This window comes from Melospiza georgiana, chromosome Z (assembly GCF_028018845.1).
Source record: "Melospiza georgiana isolate bMelGeo1 chromosome Z, bMelGeo1.pri, whole genome shotgun sequence".
Taxonomy (NCBI): Eukaryota; Metazoa; Chordata; class Aves; order Passeriformes; family Passerellidae; genus Melospiza; species Melospiza georgiana.
This window is the reverse complement of record NC_080465.1, coordinates 52,361,332-52,385,603: the sequence shown is the minus strand read 5'-3', so window position 1 is coordinate 52,385,603 and position 24,272 is coordinate 52,361,332. Positions and strand designations below refer to the sequence as shown.

General features: G+C 41.1%; 1 protein-coding gene across 3 annotated transcripts; it reads left to right on the top strand.

Moving 5' to 3' along the window:
* The first annotated feature begins 6,931 nt into the window (after nucleotides 1-6,931).
* On the top strand, nucleotides 6,932-23,539 carry ZNF131 (zinc finger protein 131). Of its 3 annotated transcripts, none has more exons than XM_058044321.1 (7): nucleotides 6,932-7,012; nucleotides 10,587-10,725; nucleotides 12,171-12,272; nucleotides 13,220-13,364; nucleotides 14,886-15,574; nucleotides 19,002-19,132; nucleotides 21,434-23,539. In XM_058044321.1, the coding sequence occupies exons 2-7, from the start codon at nucleotides 10,602-10,604 to the stop codon at nucleotides 22,094-22,096; spliced, it is 1,854 nt and encodes a 617-aa protein (XP_057900304.1). In that variant the 5' UTR covers nucleotides 6,932-7,012; nucleotides 10,587-10,601; the 3' UTR covers nucleotides 22,097-23,539. The 3 variants fall into 3 exon arrangements, with proteins under 3 accessions (XP_057900304.1, XP_057900305.1, XP_057900306.1); XM_058044322.1 differs by lacking the exon at nucleotides 6,932-7,012 and having other exon boundaries at nucleotides 9,196-10,725; nucleotides 14,886-15,249; nucleotides 15,352-15,574; XM_058044323.1 differs by lacking the exons at nucleotides 6,932-7,012; nucleotides 10,587-10,725; nucleotides 12,171-12,272; nucleotides 13,220-13,364 and having other exon boundaries at nucleotides 15,171-15,256; nucleotides 15,352-15,574.
* The last annotated feature ends 733 nt before the right edge of the window (nucleotides 23,540-24,272 follow it).

The window sequence follows — 24,272 nt, the reverse complement described above, 5'->3', positions numbered from 1 at the left end:
TGTGCTGCTCTCTTTTCCTGGTAATACAGAAGTGGTTATGAACATTATGGTCAGCAAGAGACGTTAGTAGTGTTTTTGGGCAGATTCAGATATCTGAGTGCAAGATGGAGACTGTCATACGTGGAATGAAATCTGACAAACTAAAATACTGATGGCTTCAAATACATGATATTGACAGTTGATTGCTGATGATACTTCTTTTCAAGTAGCAGGGCCAGAGGAAACCACAAAGATGCTGAGAAGGCTGGAGCACCTCAGCAGCAGAGATATGCTGAAAGAGTTGGAGTGAAAAAGAGAAGGCTTCAGGGACACCTCACTGAGGTCTTTCAGTACCTAAGGGGGGCTGAAAAAAAAGAGAGAGAGGGACTTTTTACATGTGCAGGTAGTGACAGGGCAAGGGACAATGGTTTTAAACTGAAAAAGTTTAAGTTAGATGGTAGCCTGACTTAATGAAAGTGGGCTGACCAGATGATTTTTATGGTCTCCTCCACCACAAAACCTTCTATAATTCTGTGATTCTATTATATACTCTAATATTATTGTAAATCATTAACAACAATTTAGCACTTCCAGAAGGTTTCCAAGCTTTTCCTATCTCATGAAAAGTTCACATTTTTGCTGAAAATTACAATTATTAACTAACATAAAGTTATTTTTGTGTATTTTGGCTGAAATATATGTAACAGAAGCCTTCAATCTTCTGATATTACAGCCCTGTATTTTACTTTCCAGAGATGCAGTTGTTGAAAGTAACAATGAAGGCAAAGTAAAATTTTGAATACAAAATATGACTTTTGTATAACATTGATAATGGGCCAACAAAGACACTATATCTGACAGATATACTTTGACACTGGCAGTCTTCCTGTTCTCCTTATAGCTTTGGGTTCCCAGTCTTTGGAAAAGGCAAAATTAGAGTAGTAGATCTGCACTGCGTTCCACAAAAAAAAGGATGCAGAATGCAATGCAGAGGAAATAACTACGTGTTTGAAAGAAAGAGAGGTGAGAGAAGATTTGAGGACATTTTGTCTGAGGACATGTTTGGAAGTCACCTGCACAAGCCATCACACTACTACATATCACTACAAATAGCAAAGATATGGGAAAATCTGCCCTGCAAAATTCAAGCAGCCACTACTGGTTGTTTTTACAAAAGTACCACGATTTCTTAAGTTCTCATGTGGACTTCTCGTTCTTGGCTCATCTGAGAATTCACACTGGACAGGCTTTGTATCATGTTGTCCAATTAAAGGCAGAAACAGCAACACCCACTTTTGCATCTCCTCATCCCATTTCAAAAGCATTGGCTAAACCTGTGGAACTTGAAAGGTAAGTCCTGGTCCCATCAAGAAACAGCCATCATAAAGCCTCAATAGCTCTTCAGTCAGTGAGGCTTTGCATGGATGCTCATTTGTAAGGGCTCATGTAGACCTACAGCAGAGATGAGTCCCAGGTTGGCATTTTACTTTGGTAACCCCTCATCTCTACCTGGCCTCTAGTTTAATTTTTTAATGTCTGTCTCTTGGCAGGAAGGCGTTCATAATATTATTCATGTATGCCTTGTATTATTTACTAATTATTATTTATATATCACAGACATAACAGTCTTAAGGATTGTATTAATGGAGGTGTAGTACCCATCACAGAGCCCAGAGTCTGCATCCCACAGCCGTCTTTGACCATCAGCATTTTATCCACCCCATTAAACTGCAAGCTGAAATTTTCTGATCTTTTTCTTGTCAGGGGAAAAAAACAAACAAAAAATCAAACCAAAAAACCCACCAAAAAAACCCACAATATCAAAAAAACCCACCTAAGTAGGGTTTTTTTTTTCTGCTGATCCTGCATCATAATCCTTGCCAGATTTCCTGTACGAGCTTCAAAAAAGGAAACAAAACATGACTGTGAAGTGAAAAAAAATTTGTAATGATTTAAGAATCATGGCAGTAAAATTGCTGAACATTCCCTTCAGCTAACAGGCTTTCAGGAAGAGAGACCAGAAAACAAAATGCAAAAGTGATCCCATGACTGCACAAAGTAATAATTAACAATAAACACTCTTTAATTGTATTCCCCTTTTTGCAAAGGTTTCTTGCTCGTAAATGTTGTTGTTAACTTTTGTTAATTCCTTAACACAGTTGTCTGCCTACGTAAATTACAAAGTACAAAACTAAAGGACAGTGAGGAATTTCAGTAGTCCTGAAGCCATGGTAGGACTTCAGTCTCCACTGTTCAGGCAAATCATTATGCAGTCAGCAGCTCAGGCACTGTTTGAGGCATACAGTGTGGATCATGTGTGATCCACATCAGGTGGATCATGGCCTTAAGAACTGAAGTGACACAACAGACAGAAGCTGGGTGGTCTTCCAGTAGCATGTGTGCTTTGGTAGCTGCTCGACCTGCAAGTCTAGAGAGCGAGTACTCACACAATAATCAGTGCAGGGCAGTCAATGTGACACAGAGCACACACTGTCTTGCACAGAAAGAAGATGCACTTGATGAATGGAAGGCTGTGCCAGAAATAAAAAGTTCTTGAAGGGAAAATATTCTTCTAGAAAACAGGACAAATTCTAGGTTGCCCAGCTTTCCAACTTTTTATTGCACTTAATCTTATCTTAATTGCATGTGGAATGACTTTCTGATTGTCTCCAGGTTCTGGAGTAAAGATTATTATGAACATTTTATGCCCCTATCAACCAAACATAATTTCTCACAGCAACAGTATGATTCATAGGTCTACATTTTTGTAGGAAGATTACCTGGCCTGAAAGAGGAGTAATACAAAATGATCTGTTAATGTTTCTGCATGTATAATACATGGAAGTACAGTTGTGGGCTAGGTCAAAATTTTTTCTTACAATTTAGCCCCTTCCAGACTCTGTAGATTTTCATGGATTGTGAGAGAGCTTGAAAAAAGCCACCACATTTCAAATCCTGATGCACTGTGACCACTGTGGCTTATGAAAAAAAACCCACAAAACAAAAGTATTTTTGCAAATCAAGTTAAAGATTTGGCTGTGGAACATTTGGGTCATGTCTGAAGAGGTACTAACTAAATACATTAAATCTGTAGTAATAATGTCTGCATATGTTATTTCTACTAATGATGCACAATGCATATCCATGAAAAAAATGCCCAGTTATATGTATTTTAATAATAAATACAGATAACTTTTTAACAGAGGTCTTCTTTAAGATGTTGTCCAGACAAATCCTGATGGAGACAAAGTCCACTGAATTTATATGATCTTCCAACACAACCCATTTTATATTTATATGTATGGTTCTATATTATGGGATTAAAATAAAAAAAGTAGCTAAGTACTCTACAACTCGTTTCTTTAGGCATGCTTCTTGTAATCCTGTAGAATCCTATAGTTTATGAAACTGAGGGACAGTAAGTTGCTGGACTTGCTTCTTCCTCCAGACATTTAAAATTATACAAAGAAAAATATTTAGATAAGAACTAAAATTCAACTACCATTGCCTGCAGTGTTCAACAGACACTAATCTCCCTGATTTCACCAGTCAGCTGCTCTTTCTGGGGTCACAAAAATATGAAACTTGTAAACAGTAGATAAGATTTGGCATGGAGCTTGTACGTCAGCAGATAAAACTGAATAGATATAAATGCACATCCTGTCCCAGTTGGACATTTCCTCTGAAAATAGATAACGAAGGAACAGGCTGACACGTTTGTGTCACAGGACTAAGGTCTAAATATTTTTTGACATCAATCCACAATTCTACACATTACAGCTTTCAAGCATTGCATTTTGTAGTTACACTATCATTTTTACTTCCATTAACTCCTTATATCTTCCCTTTACTCTGGAATGAATAAAGAAATAAGGAGGATTAACAGAACAGCTCTCTGTCAGAAGCACAATCCACATTTATTTTCCTTTAAAACTTTTTAAACAGACACTGATATTATTGCCCTCGGCATACCTATCAAAGGGGCCCCACAGAAATGTTTTCCTCTTGCATAACAGCACACATCTGGCTTGCTCTAGGCATGACAGCGCAGCCTTCTCATGCACAGAACAAGTACTGTGCGAGGGAGACGTACTGACTCGCCTGATATGGAGATTTCTCGCAAACGATTGATAACACTACAGGAATGAGCAGTTTATTTCGTAAGAATTTCTCTAATAGAAGAGACCAGTACAGGCCACAGTACCATTGCAGCTACCTGTATTCTGCTGGGTGAATAATTTGGTTTTGATGTGGGAGATCTGGGTGTGCCATGAGTGCACAAAGGAGCTTTCAAAACCATTTTTGGGAGCCAGTCAGAACTGTCCAGCAAGCTGGATGTAGGTCAGAGGCTGCCAGGTGGATGGCCCTGCACTAGATGAGGTAATGGTCCCTTTTGGCCTTCATATCACCTGCTTTTGGACAACAGTTATCTACTAAACGCTGCACATAAGCAGGCCTTCTTGATTTCACATCTCCAGTTTATTAATTCCTACATTTCCTCAGACAAAGAGGTGTTTCCTTTACTAAAGAAGAGAAATATGCAATTCACAATTTTCTACGATTAATGTAGTACTCATTTTTGGCTGTTTGGTACTTACAGTTTCCCCTGGGAGAGGCTCACAATGCTCAGCCTGGACAGATGCTCTCAGCCCTGTTCATTGCTGCTGTGAGAGGCTGGAGCTAGAAGAGAACATCTACACTTCAGTAATTTCCCCAAACTCAGCTGAATTAATCCTGTATTAATTAAAATAATGTGGTATGCACAGAAGACATACCACGTTATTTTAATTAATACAGTATTCTCTAGTGTCATTGAGGTGATTCTGGAAAAGGAAAAAAAAATAGGTAATTTTTAGGCATATAAATGGCTAATACAGATTGAACTAAAGCTATTGCTCAAGATCCTTTAGATGTTTGCTTAACATTCTCTTCCTTATGTAAATAAAATGTACTATAAACCAGGTAGTTCTCAGACTTACTAAAACTAATTTGCATTGTTTTGTAATATAGCTCTTGGAAATCTTGGAGTTAATACTGGGAAATGGCACACCCATCTCTGAGAGAGGAAAAGGAGAACATAAGAGTTACAGCTTAGTCAGTGTAATTTTATACTTGAAAAGCTATTAGGACCAAGTATGAACTGTTCATTTAAAACCTTCAACCTAACCTCACAGTAAAACTAGATGGAGGAAGCCTTGGGAAAAAAAGAAATACAGCGGAGAATGCCGTGAGAAAAAAACTAAATGGTCAGAACAAACCATACATTAATCAAAAACAAGCAAGACACTAACACCGGAGAGGTAGAAGGTGCTGGGATGGAAAATTTTAATTCTTGTGTTGTACCCTGCTGCAGTGATAGATTTAGCAATATTTCTATTTGGATTTTAAACTATCGGAGATATAGTTCTTCTACTAAAAATTACATCTCTGCTAGTTTAAAACAAATCTTCATATATTTTTAAATGCAGGAGGCATCAATATTGCTTATCCACTGTTGTGTACCAGAAAACCAGAATGGGTGTGGCAGGCAACTCCTAGGCTGCAAATAACTGTCTGAGCAGACCTACTGACAAGATCAATAGTACTGTTATGTTAACAAGGCCATTAAGCAATAAGCACCATGGGAAAGGGATGGAGTTCAAAAACAAGTCAATTTTCAGAAATTAACATGGGCAAGCTAATTAGAGCCACTGCATGAAGCTGCTCTTGTCTTGGCAGCTTCAGCATGGAGGCTGTCAAAGGGATGATCGTGCAGTTCTGACAAGTTAAATTATTATACTGGTTTATTTGAATGAGTAGATTTTCATCTCATGTAAGGACATGAAAAATGGATGAGCAGGGGTCCCCTGAAGATTCCAGTGCAGAAAAGAAATGTGAGTTTCACACGGTCAGCACTCAGGCAGGATGGCAGAGGGGCTGCTTGCAGCCAGTGCCGTGCACTTGCTGTCTCACTAAGGTGCCAAATAGCCCAGGAGCTATGCTGGAGCTGCAAGGTGCTTCCTGGGCCTTTCCTTCCTCAGCCATAGGGACCTGGAGGGGCACAGCAGGATGCCACAGAGGCTTGCTGGGCAGTATTGCGCTTCTGACTTTTCAGCTTTTGACACCACTTCATGACACTCATTTTTGACACAGCTCAATCTGAATTATAAAGTAACACGGTGTTATGGAACTGCATGGAAGAGTGGCTGTGTAACAGACTCAAGGGACATGGGATGAAGGGAATCGTGTGGGTATGAGTCCAGCCTGTGAGGGTGTATGGGGCCCTAACACCTGCCCTTCAAAATGTTCTGCCATGCCAGACTAGGGAGTGCCCTGCAACGTAGCTGCAAAGTGCATCTAGAAGAAGAGACACAGGCATTCTTCATCAAGAGGAACAGAGTTGAACAACAAAGGTGATCGAGGGGCTGGAGAATCTCTGTTATGAGGACAGACTGAGGAAGCTGGGCCTGTTCAGCCTTGAGAAGAGATAACAGAGAGGGGACCCCATCAGTGTCTTTCAGTGTCTGCAGGGAGGGGACAGAGCAGGACCGGGCTCTCCTCGGTGCTGCCGAGCAAAAGGACAAGAGGCAAGGGGCAGTGAGAGGTGCACAAGAACAATGTTCCACCGGAACATTGGGAAGAACTCTACAGCACTTGTGACCAAGTACAGGAACAGATTGCCCAGAGATTCTGTGGAGTCTCATTTCACAGATACTGAGGAACTGTCTGGAGACAATCCTGTGCCATGCACTCTGGATGATCCTGCTTGAACAGGGAGGCTGGAATACATGACCCGCTCTGGTCCCCTCCAGCTCGACCCGTTCCGTCACTCAGTACCCGGCGCACCACACAAATGCACTACAACTCCCGGCATGCCCCTGGCTGCCAGGCCCCGCCCCCGCCGCGCGCGCGCCCTGTCGCGTGGAAGGTGAGCGCGGGGCAGGCCGGGAATGCGAGTCGGGATTGGCCGGCGCGCGCCTCTTTTTCCAGCGTGCCGGGCAGCAGGAAGCGGCGGCGGTGGAGCGGGAAGCGGCGCGGCGAGGAGCTGCTCACGGTGAGTCCCCGGCGGAACCGCCTCCCCACCCCTCGAGGCGCCGCGTCGTCGGGCCGCGACCCGGCCGGGAATTGAAAAGGGATCGATTTAATGCGCGCTTTGATGACGTAATAAGGACTAACGAGGCGGCGGCGCTACCGCGCGCCAGGCTGGGGCCGGCAGCGGTCAGGTCCCCTCTCGGGGCGCCCCGCGGAACCCCCGTGCCTGCCGACGCCACCCGCACCGCGCCCGGCTCCCCTGTGCGCGGCGAGCCCTGGGCGCGGGCCAGGCCTTCCGCCTTCGCCCGCTCCGGGCACTCGGCGGGCGCTCATTGGCTTCTGCGCCCGGGGCGAGCGCTGCCCGCGCCTCGCGATTGGCGGGGATCGCGCTGAATGACACCGTCGACCGCCAATGAGGCTGCGGGTGGCCGCGGGGCGCGCGGGCCGCAGCCCGCGGGAGGCGCGCGCGGGTGGCGGGAGCCCCAGGTGGGGCGGCCGGGGGTGGGGGCGCCGCCTAGCGGGCGTTGTGCTCACGATCCCGGCGGGAGCGGCACCGATCCCGCGTCCGCGCTGCGGGGCGAGGGGCAGGATCGGAATCGAGATTGTGCTTGCGCCGTGCCTGAGCGTCGGTTTTGAGGAGAACGTGCGGCAGTGTGCATGAGGAATTCCTGCTTTGCACTGGCCGGCCCGCGGCTCCCCCTTTGCCAAGATGGCGGTGCTGTGGGCCGCCGCGTCGGCTCCTGCGGGTCACCCGAGCTGCCCCGGCGCTGCCCCGCCCGCGCCTCGGGGAGCCGTGTGAGCCAACCTAACATCTGGTGCCCGCAGTCCGAGCAGCTCCTGCTGTAGCCCAGGAGAGCAGCAATAATAGCATGTTTCACTGGGGCGGATTTATAAAAGCAGCTCGGGGAATCATATGCGCATCACGTGAAATGCGTGCAGGGTTACAGGCTCATAAGGGTCAGGCCGTATTTCGATGAGTCTTTCAAGGAAATTGCACAGACAGTTGAAGCGGTCCACTCTCTGTCGCTCATCTGTGAGCCCACTCATAAGTCGGAATTTGGATCGTTTCTGTCCATATTCCTCGGCTGCTTTATTTTCCCAGCTGTACTTTTCGCACCTTCCTCCAAAGCAGTCACGCTCTTACTGAACATGTGCTGTTTTGTCAGGCCTTTTTGTGCAGTGTGACCGAGGTTTTTAAAATGAGAATGCTCAATGAATGCTGCAACAGCATTTAGATACACAGTAAACTCAGGTTTTTACTAGCTCTGTGTTAATTAATGAACTGCCTAACATAAATTGTGTGTTTCTTACTATGTTTTGTAAGAATTCTAAGAAAGAAACTTTTTAAAGTATCTTGTGTTTGCTAGGCTAAGGTTGCTCTATTATTTTAAGTTTTGGAGTGTTTCTTTTAAGATATCCCCACAATCAGTTTGGAAGTAAAGCAAAAACCATGGGATATGAAAATCATGCGAGTTGGAGATTGAATTTTTGGTTTTAGCAATTATGCTTTCAATTGCAAGTCATCTGCCCTTTTATAATGTGTCAAAAATGGGCATGAAGAATTAAACTGTGAAGTATGTAGCTGACACCTTCCCACATGAGATTTTATGTGAAATACCAGATGGTGAAAGAAAGGCAGGAATTTCTGGTTGTCTGTCTTAGACCCACCGTTACAGATGAGGTGAAGAGAATGCAGCAGCAGCATTTCCTCTCCCTTCCACATCATCTTCCCCTGCAGACTGGGCTCCTCTGCCCACTTGAAGACACTGGCAGTTGTTTCTGGTGCGAAATACGGAACATGTAGAATTTTTTTAAGGAAGGATTTGCTTTGCTATTTGATCTTTATGTGCTGTTAAGCCTCTTCAGCTAGAAAGGAGATTTAATCCATGATATAGAGAGTGGCTGACAAGCTCTTAGTAATGTCCAGGTGTTAGAAAAACAAATTACTTGTGAGTAAAATTGCCTTCTTAAGCTTATGAAGACATACTTCAGTGATCTCTGACCTAAGGGCAGGCTAACAAAGCCTGGGAAAATGGGTGTGCCACTGATAGTGGACACAAAGGATCTAGAATTTAGAGGCTACAGGGACATGTAGTAAAAACCTCAAAATAAGGAGCAAACTAATAAAGCAAACTTAGCAATTGTGTTGGAATTGGCTCCAACTTGGTAACAGGTAATTCTAGCTGGGGAAGATTGGAGCAACCAACCCCCTGATCCCAAAGAAGAGGGAGCATGTGGACTAATTAGCACGGGGAGCAAGAAAATCATTAACCAGTAGAAGAGAGAATGCTAATTAATTACAGAACTATGTTACTTGTAACCAATGAACACTAATCCTTTTGCTTGCTAAAATGTATAATTAGCAAAAAGTGTTTATAGTTGGGTACTTGATTTGTGGAATTGCACGGGGCACCCAGGCTTGCGCAACTCTGAAATCGCTAATCTGTGTCCCCTCGAATGTGTGTAGTTATTGCCTCTTTGCACACTAGGTAATGAATCTGACTTTTGTGGGCAGTGTTTCTGGGGTTGATAGCATAGCAGTAACAGGTAGGGCTGGACTTTCCTAAGTAGTTGCTTCTGCTCTACTTATTGTCTTGGCAAAACAACTTCATGGGTGACTTTTTTCTGAGACAAGAAGTGTGTTTTGTGGTGTAAATAGGAACTCCGTAATTCTTATTTTCTGCAGCATTCAAAGTGTAAGCCACATTAGTGTGGGAGTTGAAAATGAGCATTGCTTCATGGATCTGAAATAATTTTGCCCGGAGGTAAATTTTTTTTGTGAAAAATTTGTGAAGTGCTTTCGTTGAAGCACTTGGATGTTCTGCTGAGGTTCTTCTGCATATGGAGCAGACTACTGTCTGCATTTCATCCACAGGCACTGAGTTCTGCTAGACCTCTCCAGGTCTGAGATCCTCTGCAACTCCCACCCCCAGCTATGTTCATTGTGTTAGTAAGGGAGGAAGGGCTGCCTCACTACAAGCATTATACATCAAAAGGCTGGCAAAGAATATTTCACTTTACAGAGGAAGAAGTGTAAGTAGGATGGATGAATAAGCTTGAGAGCAGATTAAATCCCTGGCAGTTGTCATGCACTCAGACAATAAAAATTGCTGCTCTATTACATCCCTATTATAGGAAGTAAACAACTTGTGTTCATGAGCTGCAAAGTGTGACTTAAATAAAAGTTTAAAGATAAAGTTTAAGGAACTTAACCCATTGGATTGGTAGGATTGCAAGAACTGTATGAAGATTCTGAGATTATGCTGCAGTGGTGTTGAATGAGTAGCTGTGGAGATGTTGCATCCCTGTAGTATTTGCTTTGAGGGTGGTGGATCCCTGCTGAATCTGTAGGATAAAGAAATACCCACTTTGGTTGTTTCTTCATGTGTCCAAATAAGAATATTCCACTTCCTTAACTGTGCCATTTCCTACCTGTCAACTAACACTGGATAAAAAAGCAAGCAAGACAGTTTTTCCATTGGTTTTAAAGTCCTGGCCAAGTGCTAGTTAGTTCACATTTGTATAATAACCTGACTCTGCGCAGTATTTACTGACTGGCACAGTATTCTTTCTCTCATACTACATTTGTTTTGCAGACCAGGCCTTTTGCCATGGAAGCTGAGGAAACGATGGAATGTATCCAGGAATTCCCTGAGCACTATAAAGTTATTTTGGATAGGCTGAATGAGCAACGTGAGCAGGACCAGTTTACAGATATCACTCTGATCGTCGATGGTATGTACAGGCCTGACAACTAGTTGGTATTGGAGAATTTTGAAAGCTGTGCTGGGATGCTCTTGGATTTTTCATGGTCACGTGTCAGATGGGGCTGTGTACCAATTCTTGGTTCTTTACCTGTGTGCAAGTTACTTGCAAAGTTTCATCATAGTGGTTAGTAATTTTGTTTCTGCTTTCCCAAACAAGAGACTAAAACGTTTTCAGATAGAAGCCCTCTTCAAAACTGCCGTGGTATATTTAATGTGTTAATGATTCCCAAAACATTGTTTAAATATTTTTCTGTGACTTGAGCTGTCTGACTGCATGCAGAGAACTTTTACAAATACTGTGTTTAAATAAAAAAAATCCCACACCTTGAAATAATATTTACTTCTCATAGCAGTTTCTCTGGTATCTGTCTACTGTTTTAATGTTTTTAATGCATACTTTTAAAAGGGTAGAAGCACACACTTTTTGTACATGTTCTAAGAGCATAAGAACTGTTTTAAAAGGATGATGAAGATACAAGTGCTTATTATTTCCTTAGAAAAGGTAGTAGATCATTTAAGTCTGCTTCATATTCCAAACATATTTTAGAATGGATGAACACTACAGGGAATATAGGCAGTGTCCAGTAGGACAGATTTAGCTGAAGGAGTTGCACCTGATCTTTAAAAGGAAAGCAGCAACTCACTTGATGAAAAAGGATCGTACAGAGTCCAGATTAGAAAGAGGTAAGCAAATGAAGAAAAAAAATATTCTTCAGGAACAGCCATGGTTTCACTGATAGTGCTTTTCCTGAATGTTTGCTCCTGCTCTGTCATTACCTAATCCATGTGTTGAACTCAGAGCTGGTTTTGTGTGCAGCTGTGTGGTTCTAATCTGTGTTGCTTCCTTTATTCCTGTACCACTGAGCCCCATGAGCCCCATTGTGCATACCTCCACTGGGGAGAAGAAATACAGACTCTGGAAGACAGAAAGAATAGAGCAGAACCACTTTTGTTCTGTGGTGTTTATACTGGCGGTGGTAATAACATCTATCAGTTTGTAGGAGCAACAAAAACATGAGACATACAGACCTGAGCCCAAGACATAGCAAGAAAAGTTTGCATAGAAATTTCCCATAATTCATTTCTTAAATATCTGAAAAGAGTGAGTGAGTGAGTGAGTGAGTGAGTGAGTGAGTGAGTGAGTGAGTGAGTGAGTGAGTGAGTGAGTGAGTGAGTGAGTGAGTGAGTGATTTCTCCAGCGGTTGAGTTGCAGAGATTTAGTGAGGTCAGCAATGTCAGCAAGGTTCTGTGTGGGAAGGGACAAGCCAGCTGCAGTACTATCCTGTGTTACAAGGAGAATCACTGTATATGCTGCTGGAATAATGTTTACACTGGGTGGTCTTTTTTTCAGCATGTGCACTATGAAGGGAGGAAGGTGTTACCTTAAACCAAACTTTTTGTCTCCCTTTGCAGGTCACCATTTTAAAGCTCATAAGGCAGTTCTTGCTGCCTGTAGCCAGTTCTTCCACAAATTCTTCCAAGATTTCACTCAGGAGCCTTTGGTGGAGATTGAAGGTAATCTCACTCGTGCAAATAAAAGCATTCAGAGTTGTGTGTTCAAGCTGGAAATTATTGTAGCATCCTGCATAGAATCATAGAATGTTTAGGGTTGAAGTGTAGAATGATAAGATCATCTAGGCCCAACCTCCCCTTCTATGGAAAGGCTTGCCTCCCACTAGACCAGGTTGGTCAAGGCCATATCCAGTCTGGCTTTGAACACTTGAACTTGCTTGGTTATTGAAAGTTAACTTTCTAGATCTTAGTTCTTGAGTTGTTCTGAGACAGTTACCATCACTGGAAAGAAAACACCCTGAAGAAAAATCAAAATGAGAACAGTATTAAATATATTGGAAAGGAAAATGTGATATTATGTGGTGCTTTGTCCCCCCTTCTTTCCCCTTATACATGTCCATTGAAAGTCAGGCATATGTTGTTAGGACTAGCAGTACTACACAAAAGCTTTCCCAGAGAAAAGCCATTCTGGTCAGCTGAAAAAGGCTCTCAGTGATGGCCAATGGCAAATGCCTTGGCTGGGATGCAAGAGCAGGGCAAACATGGGGTAATATTTATGTGATAGGCAGGGAGGAAATGAAATTCTTAGAGCAGCATTTCAGCCTCCAGGAATAGTATTTTTGTGTTTAAATCTATATATTACTGAAACAGCTTTTTGTCCATCTTATCATTTCTTTTATCTTTGTCATGGCAAAAATCCACAGTTGTTCCAGACTATGTTTCTCTAGTAGGTTTTTTTATTCCAACATGGGAGAGGTTGGAACTAGGGGATTATAAAGGTCTCTTCCAACCCAAACCATTCAGTGGAGCCATTTAAGGGTGTGACGTTTATGAAACCGGTGACTGCAGTGCTGTTATCAAAATGGTGTGCAGGCAAGTGTGCAAGATTCATTGGGAAGATAAGGCTGCAGAATTGTTAAAGGTAACTTGTTTCTCTTGCCTGTACACAGGTGTAAGTAACATGGCATTTCGTCACCTAATTGAGTTCACCTATACAGCAAAGCTAATGGTACAGGGTGAGGAAGAAGCAAATGATGTTTGGAAAGCTGCAGAGTATCTACAGATGCTAGAAGCAATCAAAGCACTTGAAATCAGGTAAGCACATAAGCCTCTTTTTCCTTCCAGCACTGAAGGAGAGAGTCTCAATAAGGCTTGTGCAAGAGCTGACTGCCAGTATTTTGCAGTCCTGTTCCTTATACTGGAACCTCCTTAAGTTGTGTAGAACCATATGTTCTATTGTAACATACATTTCAGAATTACACAGGGTAAAACAAGAATGTCACATTCATTGGGCTAGAAGTCAATGACAAGTGACATGGCTTCTGCATGTTGCTGATGTTGTAGGGCTGTGACTATGGTAGCTGACAGTTGGTCTCTGTGCTGTCTGATGGCACACACCTGATTGACAGCTGGCTGTGCAGTGACAATATGTCTCTGGTAATCAGACAACATTAACAAGTTTGTGCTTGTTTTAATTTTGTGGTGCGTGTTTTGTTCTGTGGTGTTTAGATTTCGTGTAGCTTTCTGCTCTTTCTGAGAGAATTAACTGTGATCTTACAACCTCTTGCTGTAAAATTAACGTCTCAAACTTCTTGAATGAATGTTACAGTTTTATCTGGGTTCGATACTCAATCAAATGGTGCTGCAGCATCTGTTATCCAGTACCAGGAACTGTAATCCATGCCAAAATCTAGCTTGAAAAAGTGGGTGTCAGTCCCATCATGCTGTTTTTCATCCCCTTTCTTCCATTTCACTTCCATAAAGTACTCTCATGTTCTCATTCCTTCTGCATGCTACCTTAGTTGCTTTTGGTATGTGATGCAGGAGCTCCTCGCAATGTGCCTGTGATCTGGTAGACATCAGAAATCCAGGCTATGTGAAACTGGGTTTAGCTGCTCTGTGTTCCTGTGTGTGAATAGACTAAGGTGCCATTTATAAGTTGTAGCCTGCATTACACATTAGTTACACATCTGACAATATGACTTGGAGATACTGGGCAGAGTCTTGTCTCTTGTTACTAGAAAGCCTGGAAGTGACAGGAGTGCATTACATGAAAGGATTCATCATGGTGCAGAAGAAGGGTAAAAGCACAGCTTACTCCAGTCAGTCTATTTGATGGGAAGACAGCCACTTATTTTTGAAACTGATGATCAGTAGTAAAACCTCCAGCACAGTAGCGCTGTGGATGACTTGAAAGCATTGACCCACTCAGCTGTGTCTGTGTTTGAGATGCTATGCCATCCCTGACATTTTGGAGGAAGGGGGGGGATTGTGTGTGCTTTATGCAGACAGAACAGCACAGAACTGAGGGTTGTGTTTAAGACCAGAAATTAAACTAGAATACTCCTTTCACATCTTTTTTTTAATGTCAGCTATATCAGCTTTAACAATGTTATTTTACTGCACTAAGGAGTGTAGATTAAGGACAAATTAGCTTCTGTAGCCAGTTCTTCCACAAATCAGATTATATGTCTGATGTGCACACAGATAATGTGGTCATCATTCAACTTCAAGAAACAACTCAGGGAGTGTTGGATGCAGAACCTAGATTACTAGACAGGAATTATTATGTCATTGTTAATTGATCTTAACCGTGTTTATGCAAATGTTTTTCAGGAACAAAGAAAATTCATCACCCTTAGAATCAAATGAAGCACAAGGTAAAAATAAACCAAAAAAGAGGAAGATTGCTGAAACCTCTAATGTTATCACAGAAACACTGCCATCTGCAGAATCAGAGCCTGTTGAAATTGAGGTGGAGATTGCTGAAGGGACGATGAAAGTGGAGGATGACAGCATTGAAACTCTTGAAGAAGTAGCTTCTGCAGAGCAATCCATAAAGTACATACAGACAACAGGTACATCAGATGAATCTGCTTTGGCTCTTTTGGCAGATATCACCAGCAAGTATCGTCAGGGAGAGAGAAAATGCCAGATGCAAGAAGAAGGTGATAGTGCAACTGACCCCTCGTGCAAACAGGTAGAAGGTATTGAAATTGTGGAACTTCAGCTGTCACACATGAACAATTTATTCCACTGTGAGAAATGTAACCGTTCATTTAAATTGTTTTACCATTTTAAGGAACACATGAAAACACACTCTACTGAGAATTACAAATGTGACATATGCAATAAAAGATACCTACGAGAGAGTGCTTTGAAACAGCACCTCACCTGTTACCACCTTGATGAAGGTGGTGCCAGCAAGAAGCAAAGACCTGGCAAGAAAATACATGTATGCCAGTACTGTGACAAGCAGTTTGACCATTTTGGGCATTTTAAAGAGCACCTTCGGAAGCACACAGGTAAGAACACTGCTACAGTCCTGTGCTTGTGGCCTTCCTTCTAGTATTCTGGGCTTTTGCATGTTTTGGGGAAATAGATAACATGCTGAAGAAAATCAATGAGTCATGAGTGCTAGAAATACTTGGCTTCTAGTTATAACTAAAATGGTGGTATGTCTTTTTGTTTGTTCATTGATTTTTTTGTTTGTTTTCCATTGATGTTGGAAACTTAGGGGATTGAGTTGATTAAAAATAGGCACCTAAAACCAGAAAGTAGTAAAGAAAGTTCTCTATCAAGTCTGTTAAATGTTAGAGATTTTTTTTTTTCAAAATACTCCCTTAAGTCATGTTGCTTTCCAGTCTAGAGAGTTTCTTTATCTAACAGAACTTCTGAGCAAATGCCTACATAAAATACCCTCAAAGAATTATGTCTTGTACCATCATGTTTAAAGTTTCACATTTGCTCTTGTCTCATCTATGATTTGAATTTTCTTGGTTAATTATGCAAAACTGCTAAAACTGGCAAAACATTCCTAGTCATAATAGTACACTTTTTTTACTGTGAAATCTGCCTCTTTGAAATCTGGGTAGCAAAAATCTTTTGAGTATGAAGTGACTTGTGGTCCTTCCTTCTTCTTTTTAGTATAGGAGATTGCATCTTCATTTCACTGAAAAGTCAGCTGACTGAACAGACACTGAAAATGACACAGATAACTGAATGTAAAATATATGTCATCTTGATCTTCCAGATGTTTTTGTGTAATATGCCAGTCATGAGTCATAAGTAAAAGTTCAATGGAGGGTTGCAGCTCTATTTCTTTTGCAGCTTGTTATTGTTAAAGCCTTGTCATTAGAATGTCTTAATTTAATTAGAATGTATCTGTGTATGGGACTGCTGAGTATTAATATAGGGCAGTGTCCAGTCTATTCCCAATAGTCTCTTAAAAGTTCCTTTTATAGACAAGCCTTGGGAAGTCCTTATTCCCTGTAAAGCAGGGAGTGTTTCTCCATTATAAGCAATTCAAACAGGTGCTAAAAAATCAGCAGTTAGAAAAAACTATTATCAAAAAATACTTAGCAAAAATCTATTTGGAAAAAAAAATGTGGCAGATAACCAGAGTAATCCAAACTATGTAATATGTTCGTTACTCTTGCAAAGAAAGTATTTTTGATTCAAAGCGAGGGGTGCAAAATAGCATATCACAAGAGGTGCAAAATACTTACTAAATATGTATTGATCTAATAAGTATAATATATGGAATGTAATTACTTACAGTTTAACATTTTCAAAAGCCTTAAGCTTAAAATCAGAACGGATATCAGCCTTTAACTGTGGTCTCCTAAGGAGAATGAGAAAGCTCCCATTCTGTTACATGCTTTCTAAATTCTGAGTTCTGTACAGCACTGGTTGAATGCTAAAATGAACTTGAAAGGCCTGTGAGAAAATGTCCTAAAATATTTTGTCCTGTTGTTGTTCAATCACTATAGCAGCAATTACATTGAAATAGCAGTGGGGCAGTAATTGGTTGATAAAATGGCTTGGGTTGGAAGGGACCTTACCTATCACTTAGTTTGAACCTCTTGGGCCATGGACAGGGTACCTTCCACTAGACCAGGTTGCTGCGAGCCACATCCAGCCTGGCCCTGAACATTTCTCATAAAGAGGATAACCACAGCTTCTCTGGGAAACTTGTTCCAGTGCATCACCACCCTCTGAGAAAATAATTTCTTCCGAATATCTAATCTAAACCTACTCTGTTTTGGCTTAAGGCCATTCCACCTTTGTCATTATCACTATTCTCTTAAAAGTCCCTTTCCAGCCTTCCTGTAGACTGCCTATAGGCACTGGAAGGTCCTCATAGACCTCCTTGAAGCTTTTCTTCTTCAGGCTGAACAATCCCAAGGCTTTCAGCCTGTCTTCACAGCAGAGCTACCAGGAGGATCTGCTCCATGATTTTTAGGGCATGGAGGTGAGACTGACTGGCCTGTAGTTCCCCAGCTCTTCTTTATGTCCCTGTTTTGAAAGGGTTGCGCTTCTGCTTCTCCAGTCATTTTGAATTTCACCAGACTGCCACACCTCTAATTTTATGATAGCTGATTACCAGCTTCCTTACCAGTTCTCTCAAGACCAGCAGATGCATCTGATCAGGTCCCATGGACTTCCTTTTTGTGTTTGAGTTTGTCCAAAAGCTCTTTGGTCATCCACGCATGCTCTGTAGAATCACAGAATTACAGAATGGTTTGCATTGGTAGGAACCTTGAAGATCATCTAGTTTCAAACCCATCAACTAACCCATGATTTTTGACCTGCCACACTGAAGGCAGTTTAGCATCCTCTGCGTTTCTTGTACTATACTCACCAAATATGTAGCATTTTGTAACCATTGAGGGGAATGTTCCCACCATTTAACATCTTTTTGTAGCTTTTGTAGGTGTATAAGTGACACTTCAGCTACTTGTGAATTTCTTTTGAAAAGCTAATTAGGAACTTGTAAATATTTTTGAAGATTGTTTTTCCACTCCAGTGTCCAATAAGTATTGCATGCCTGAAAATGCATGCTTTTAAACTAGCTAGGATTGATCCTCATGGTTTCCCTGAAACGGCTCAGCCTCTTTTGGAGTTCATTATCTGTTTGTTTCAGTAGTAGTGTACAGGTTATTACAGCCTTTCAGAGGAAACACACTCTTCTAGTTTTTTTTTGTAATTTAATTTGCTTGAATGTCATTGTGTTTGTGCGTGGTGCAACATCCTTTGTTCATTACCACTTGATGACAGCATAGTACCTTGGATGATAAAAAGACCTACTTTCAGCTTCCCCTGCTGTTGTCCTTAGCTGGCTTCTATGCTTGACACCATGGTTGAAATGGCCAAACTGAGAGGAATTTTTATGTTGCTTGTGCCCATTTATGTCCCTCTGTGCTTTCTGTTCTGTGTATTTTGGGATGCAGGGTTTTTTTGTTTTAGTATTGATGCACTGTTATTTCACAATCACTCTGTGCCAGCTTTGTTTTCTGGAGCTCAGTTTCAAGCATAAGCTGTTATTACTGAAAATAAAAGCTTGTACTATTTAAATTCTTCCTTCTTTAGTATGTCACTTTGTGTATTGACTTATGTTGATTCTTTAATTGTAACTATTATCAGATGAAAAGTGTGAAATAAAGTGTTTAAAATATTTTACCAGAATAGTAATATAATTTCCACAAATACCTTAAAAGCTACTGGTAATTGTTACGTTGGTTTTCTTCTAAATGAGACTTATGAATCTACATCAGCTTTTTGCCCATTTATATTCAATTTTCATCTCTTTTTCTGCAGAATAATCCCGTTGGCCACATCTTTACAGTGCATTTATCAACCTAGATAAGAGAAAGAGAGGAAGAAGAGAGACCTGAAAGAAGACTGGGTGGTTTTATACACTTATACAAATCCTTGTATCTGTCTCAACAGGTGAAAAACCCTTTGAATGTCCAAACTGCCATGAACGTTTTGCTCGGAATAGCACACTGAAATGTCACCTGACAGCCTGTCAGTCTGGAGCTGGTGCTAAAAAGGGAAGAAAGAAGCTGTATGAATGTCAGGTAGGTAATGGAAATAGGTTAGGTGCCTCCCTCCTTCAAGGAGCATGGGAGGACTGAACAGGAGAGGCAATGAGAGTGGCATATGTCCCTAAGAGCTACTTCTGTAAAATAATATTGAATCACAGAATATGGTGGTTTGGAAGGGACTCACAAGGATTGAGTCCGACTTCCAGCCTTGCACAGGATACCCCAAGTCACACCCTGTGCCTGAGAGCATTTTCCAAACGCTTCTTGAGCTCTGTCAGGCTGGTGCTGTGAGCACTGCCCTGGGGAGCTGTTCCAGTGCCCAAACACCCTCTGGGTGAAGAACCTTTTTTGATATCCAGCCTAACCTTCCCCTGGCTCAACTTCAGGCCATTCCCTCGGTCCTGTCACTGGTTACCACAGAGAAGAGATCAGTGCCTGTCCCCCCTCTTCTAACGAGGAAGTTGTAGACAGTAGCGAGGTCTTAGGATCACATTCAACCACAATATGCAGATAAATCCTCACATCTAAGTATCTCCATTTAAATTTTGGAATACTGATGTGGAGCCTTACAATACTTAAAATTGTAGAGATTCTTCTGAGTAGTCTGCATTTTACATTTGCTTCTTTTTCAAGATTCTTGATACACTGACCTAGGCCTTTCCCACTTCTAAGCATGCTTCACAAAAAGTAAAGCCCAAAGTAAAGTCCAAAATGCAAATTATTGTTTAATTTCTTGTTCTGTTATTCTCTGTTTGATACGAAACATACTGATTTTGTCTGGAAAGTAATTCAAATTTATTATGGCAGTCTGTAGTATTTTTTAAGCAAAATAAATGCTGTAGAAATTGCTAGGGTACTTGGTCACTATATGTAACTGACGTCTGAAAAACTGTTGAGATAAATCTTACTTCACTTTTAAAGAGCTGATTCAAGTCATAACTCATTTTGTAAACTTCCTCATCCTCTTACAGATCTTGTGAATGTGGATTTGTGTCCCTTCAGCCTGCAGAAACTGCAGCAATTCTTGGATGAATTTTTAGTTTTTCTCTTTAGAACTAAATTTGAACAAATCTTTGTTCACTGAACAAAGCCAAAAAAAAGTTGTGCTTTCTTGATGAGTCCTTTTGTGCTCTTCAGGTGTATGCCTTGAAAACTGAATTAGATTTTGTGTGACAAGAACAGTAATTGTGTGCCTGGGCATTGCTGATAGTCATTACCTTTATGTATGACTAAGTAATTCTCAGTTCTTATCTATAATATTAGTATTTTAAAAACTGTATGTGTAATCTCCTTCTGAAATGTGAGCCTGGGGGAAAAATGTGTGGCAACAGTATTACAATCCCTTTTAGCTGACTTCAGCAAAATGGAGATACTTGTCTTGACTACACAGACCTGCTCTTGAGTTAATCCTGTTAGATACTCCCTCCATCACCTTTCTGTGCAGTTACTGAAAATTATGAAGAGTTAGAAGATCCTGTTTCAAAACTGTTTGTCAACAGTGAAGGGATGTTAATAAGAAGGGATGTTCTTGTTGCTTTCTACAGCGAAACACATTTCCATGGACAAAGACTCCTGAGCCTGTGGGTGTTTTTACTCCAAGCCTGACTCCACCCCACTCTTCTGTCTCCTCTACCTGCATCTCTTTAATTTCTGCAGTCTGTGTGTTGTTTTCCAGCTAGTTACCTCCAGTGCCAGCTGAAGAGAAGGCAGCTCATGTGCTTTGTGAAAACAGTATGTCTGATGTTGAGGCAGTACTTTTGGCTGGAAGAGAATGAGAGGGATGGAGTTTTAAAAGTTTTATCTGCTGAAAAAATTCAAGTGGGTTTTTTTTGAATCACAAAATGTCAGAGTTCAGCCTAGCCTGTTAAACCTCACAATGTTATGAGCAAGTGAAAGCTGACAAGGAAAAGTTGTTCAGTAGTACTGCATCTAGAATGTCAGCAAAAACAACAGTCTGCATTACACTTTCAGTGCACCCTATTAATGCATAAATATTTTTACACCCAAAACTCTAGTAGCAGACATGTATTGATTGGGATATGATACTTACATGAGTATCAGATGAGAAAACTTTCAAATGCTCTGCTGACTTGTGAATTTTGTAGGTATCTTATGCATGGACAACTCAAAATAGATCACCATTCTTAAAGAATAAATAAATATCAAGTCTTCTGTTCATTTGAAGCTTTCTTGTCAGCTTTTACCTCTAAAATGTATGGGTTTTGAATCCAAGTAGCAAGAAGCTATACAATGTGAAGCCATGATCTCAGATAGGCACTGTATTTTGTGATATTCCTGTTGGCACTGTTTAACACGCTGTATCTTTCGTTTCAGGTTTGTAACAGCGTATTTAACAGCTGGGATCAGTTCAAAGACCACTTGGTAATACACACTGGTGACAAACCCAACCACTGCACCTTATGTGATCTGTGGTTTATGCAAGGCAGTGAGCTGAGAAGGCATCTCAAAGAAATGCACAATATTTCAGAACTGTTAGTGACAGAAGAGGTTCTTCCAGTGGAAGCTATGGAAGCTGAACCAGTAACGTCAATGACTATAATAGAACAAGTTGAGCAAGTGCATGTCCTACCAGTAATTCAGGTACAAGTGGATCCTGCACAGGTAACTGTGGAACAGATGCACCAGGATCTCATACATGACAATCAAGTGAAAGGCACACAGATGGAGGAACTACAGGAACAGGTGCAGATTAGTTACCTGGAAGTTGAACACATTCAGACTGAACAAGGTGCTGAAGTTCATGTGGAGCAGTTACATGTCGAGCATGTAAATCAAATACAGATGGAAGAAGTACAGGCAGAACTTATAGATGGAACAGACCTTGAACAAGTAGAATATCAAAGTGTTGATCAAGGAGAAGCAGAAGAAAAGGATCATAATCAAGCAGATGATGCAGATAAGGAACATCATGAGCAAGCTGAAGACTTAAAAACACAACAATTAGGGGATACACAAAATGCAAAAGTGGATGAGTAGGACACATAATGACACTGCAGTTTTAAGAATTAAATACCAAATTATTTTTGTTAACTTTTACATTGGTTTTTGAACAGTCACTGGTCACCTTTCCAATATGCTGTCCATAAGGAGCTGGACAAGTGGACCAAAATTAGCTTTCTTCATGTACAATTAAACTTCTCTTGTAAGTGAAAAATACTTCCCCATTCATGTAGTGCCATGAAACAGAAACTACCACAAGACATGGACAACTTTGTGAGATTTTTAGCAATGAACAGCTTGTATCATTGTATCATCACACCATTCCTGGGCTTATGTAAAAATAATTTCACCTCTTTTCCTCTTGCAGTAGAGGCAAAGTCTTATATAAATTTGCAGGATGTCTGTGGCAGGAGAGTCAGTAAAATCTGAGGGGTTCTGCTGTAAGTGGCAATTACGTACCTGTGAATTTTCAGATCTTAACTTTCAGGCTGGGCTAAAAGCACTGTTGCTGGAGGTCTCTGAGCACAAAAGTCCTGTGCCTTTTCAACACTGAATGGTTAAATTTCCACAAAGTTTCTAGAGTTTTTGAGAACTTAGTTCTGTGAAAGGCAGTGTAGGTAATGTTATAGTGCTTTATATTTTTGCTTGAAATTGCTGGTTACTGATTTTCTTTTTGCATTAAATTTAGAGGCGGGGGGCTGAGGGAGGGAAGAGACTTCACTTAGAGGCAGCAGGACATGCTAAATGGGACACTTAAAAATAGGAAGAGCTTGCTATAGTCTGTGATAAACATGATTTGGAAAAAAGCTACAAGCAGGTTCTTCTTGTATAAATAATCATTTTTGAAAATGAATATGTTTTAAACATAAACAGAGACTTGTCTATATGGTATCAGGTTCTTGTTTTTTTTTTTTTTTAATTAAATTCTGACACTTGACAAAAAGATGTGCTAAACATAAAAGTAAAAGCCATAGGTATGAGTGCTAAACTGTGGATTGAAAAGTAGAAATGTAAATAGTTTAATCAATATTAGAAAATAAAACAATACCAACCATTAAATGTTGCATTATTTGTTTCATCCAATATATTAGAAACAACTGAATGACTGGCAATTAAGTGCCAAGTTCCAGTGTTAAGGATCAATCTCATGTTTAATATGATTAATAGCTTTTTATTGTATAGTTAAAATCTTTTAGAAAATGCTTGTTTGGTCAAGGATGTTAAGAATGTCTTAATTACTGCTGGAGGTTAGAGGTGCTCGAAACTCCTGAAGAAATTTTTCTTCCAAAGCCTTAAATTAAGGGAAGAATTTTTGCAAGGACAGTCCCTACTCCTCTTCGTAATACTGTACATCTTAGTTAAAATCAGGCTTTTCTATTCTATCTTCAAATGCTGAACTGTTTCCTGGTATTTGTGCTTTTATTTAGTTTCATTCAATATTATTGTGTTTCATCATAGCCTTTGAGAAACTGTTGCAAAAAAACCATGAATTGCAATTAAAATTTCAAACAATTTGATTAATGTAACTTGCATTTTTTTTTTAAATTATGTTTTGTGTTTTCTGAGATGCAAGTAATCTGTGACGAGATTCTGTGTAGGGGAAAGGATGTGGCCCAACGTTGATCATGAAAGTAAATTTTAGCTATTATATTTATACCTGGCTTCTGATAAGCAGCCTGTCTTCTGATAACATGGAGGGGACTGGCCTGTTTGGTTAGCTGCTGAGCTCTATACCTTTTAGGTATAAATGCATATAGACAAAGTCTGTCTCGGTGGAATTAAAGGAACAATCTGACTGTGCATGTGACCAACAAAATTAACTTTTGTGTAGTTTTTTGTGTAGTTTTTCAGTCGAGGGTAAATTGAACAATTTCATGCTACTGCCAGCAAGGCCGTAGCTGGTAAGCACAGCTGGGCTGTTTCTTGGTTCTGTTTGCTGTCCCCTTTCCTGCACAGTTCAGGGGATTTGCAGGAGAGAGCGGTGCTCCGCGATTGTGCCCAGCGCAGTCTGTCCCGGCTGCCCGTGAGGCCGGGCGGGAGCCCCGTGTCCCCTCCTCACCCTGAGGGACACAGAGGAAAGCTCTCCTCTAGAAATAACTCTGCTACACGTTAGACGCCGTTCCTCCTGCTCGGTAACTTCCTTCCAAGTGACTGAAGCCCAGATTCTTGCCGGAGCCGTCCTTCGTGCCCGTTCCCAACCAGCGGAGCCCGC

Excerpts from the sequence above, each read along its gene's own strand:
- ZNF131 (XM_058044321.1), top strand. The coding sequence starts at position 10,602 with ATGGAAGCTGAGGAAACGATGGAATGTATCCAGGAATTCCCTGAGCAC. Across the intron at positions 13,365-14,885 it reads ATCAAAGCACTTGAAATCAG|GAACAAAGAAAATTCATCAC; the intron begins GTAAGCACATAA and ends AATGTTTTTCAG. Across the intron at positions 15,575-19,001 it reads GCACCTTCGGAAGCACACAG|GTGAAAAACCCTTTGAATGT; the intron begins GTAAGAACACTG and ends CTGTCTCAACAG.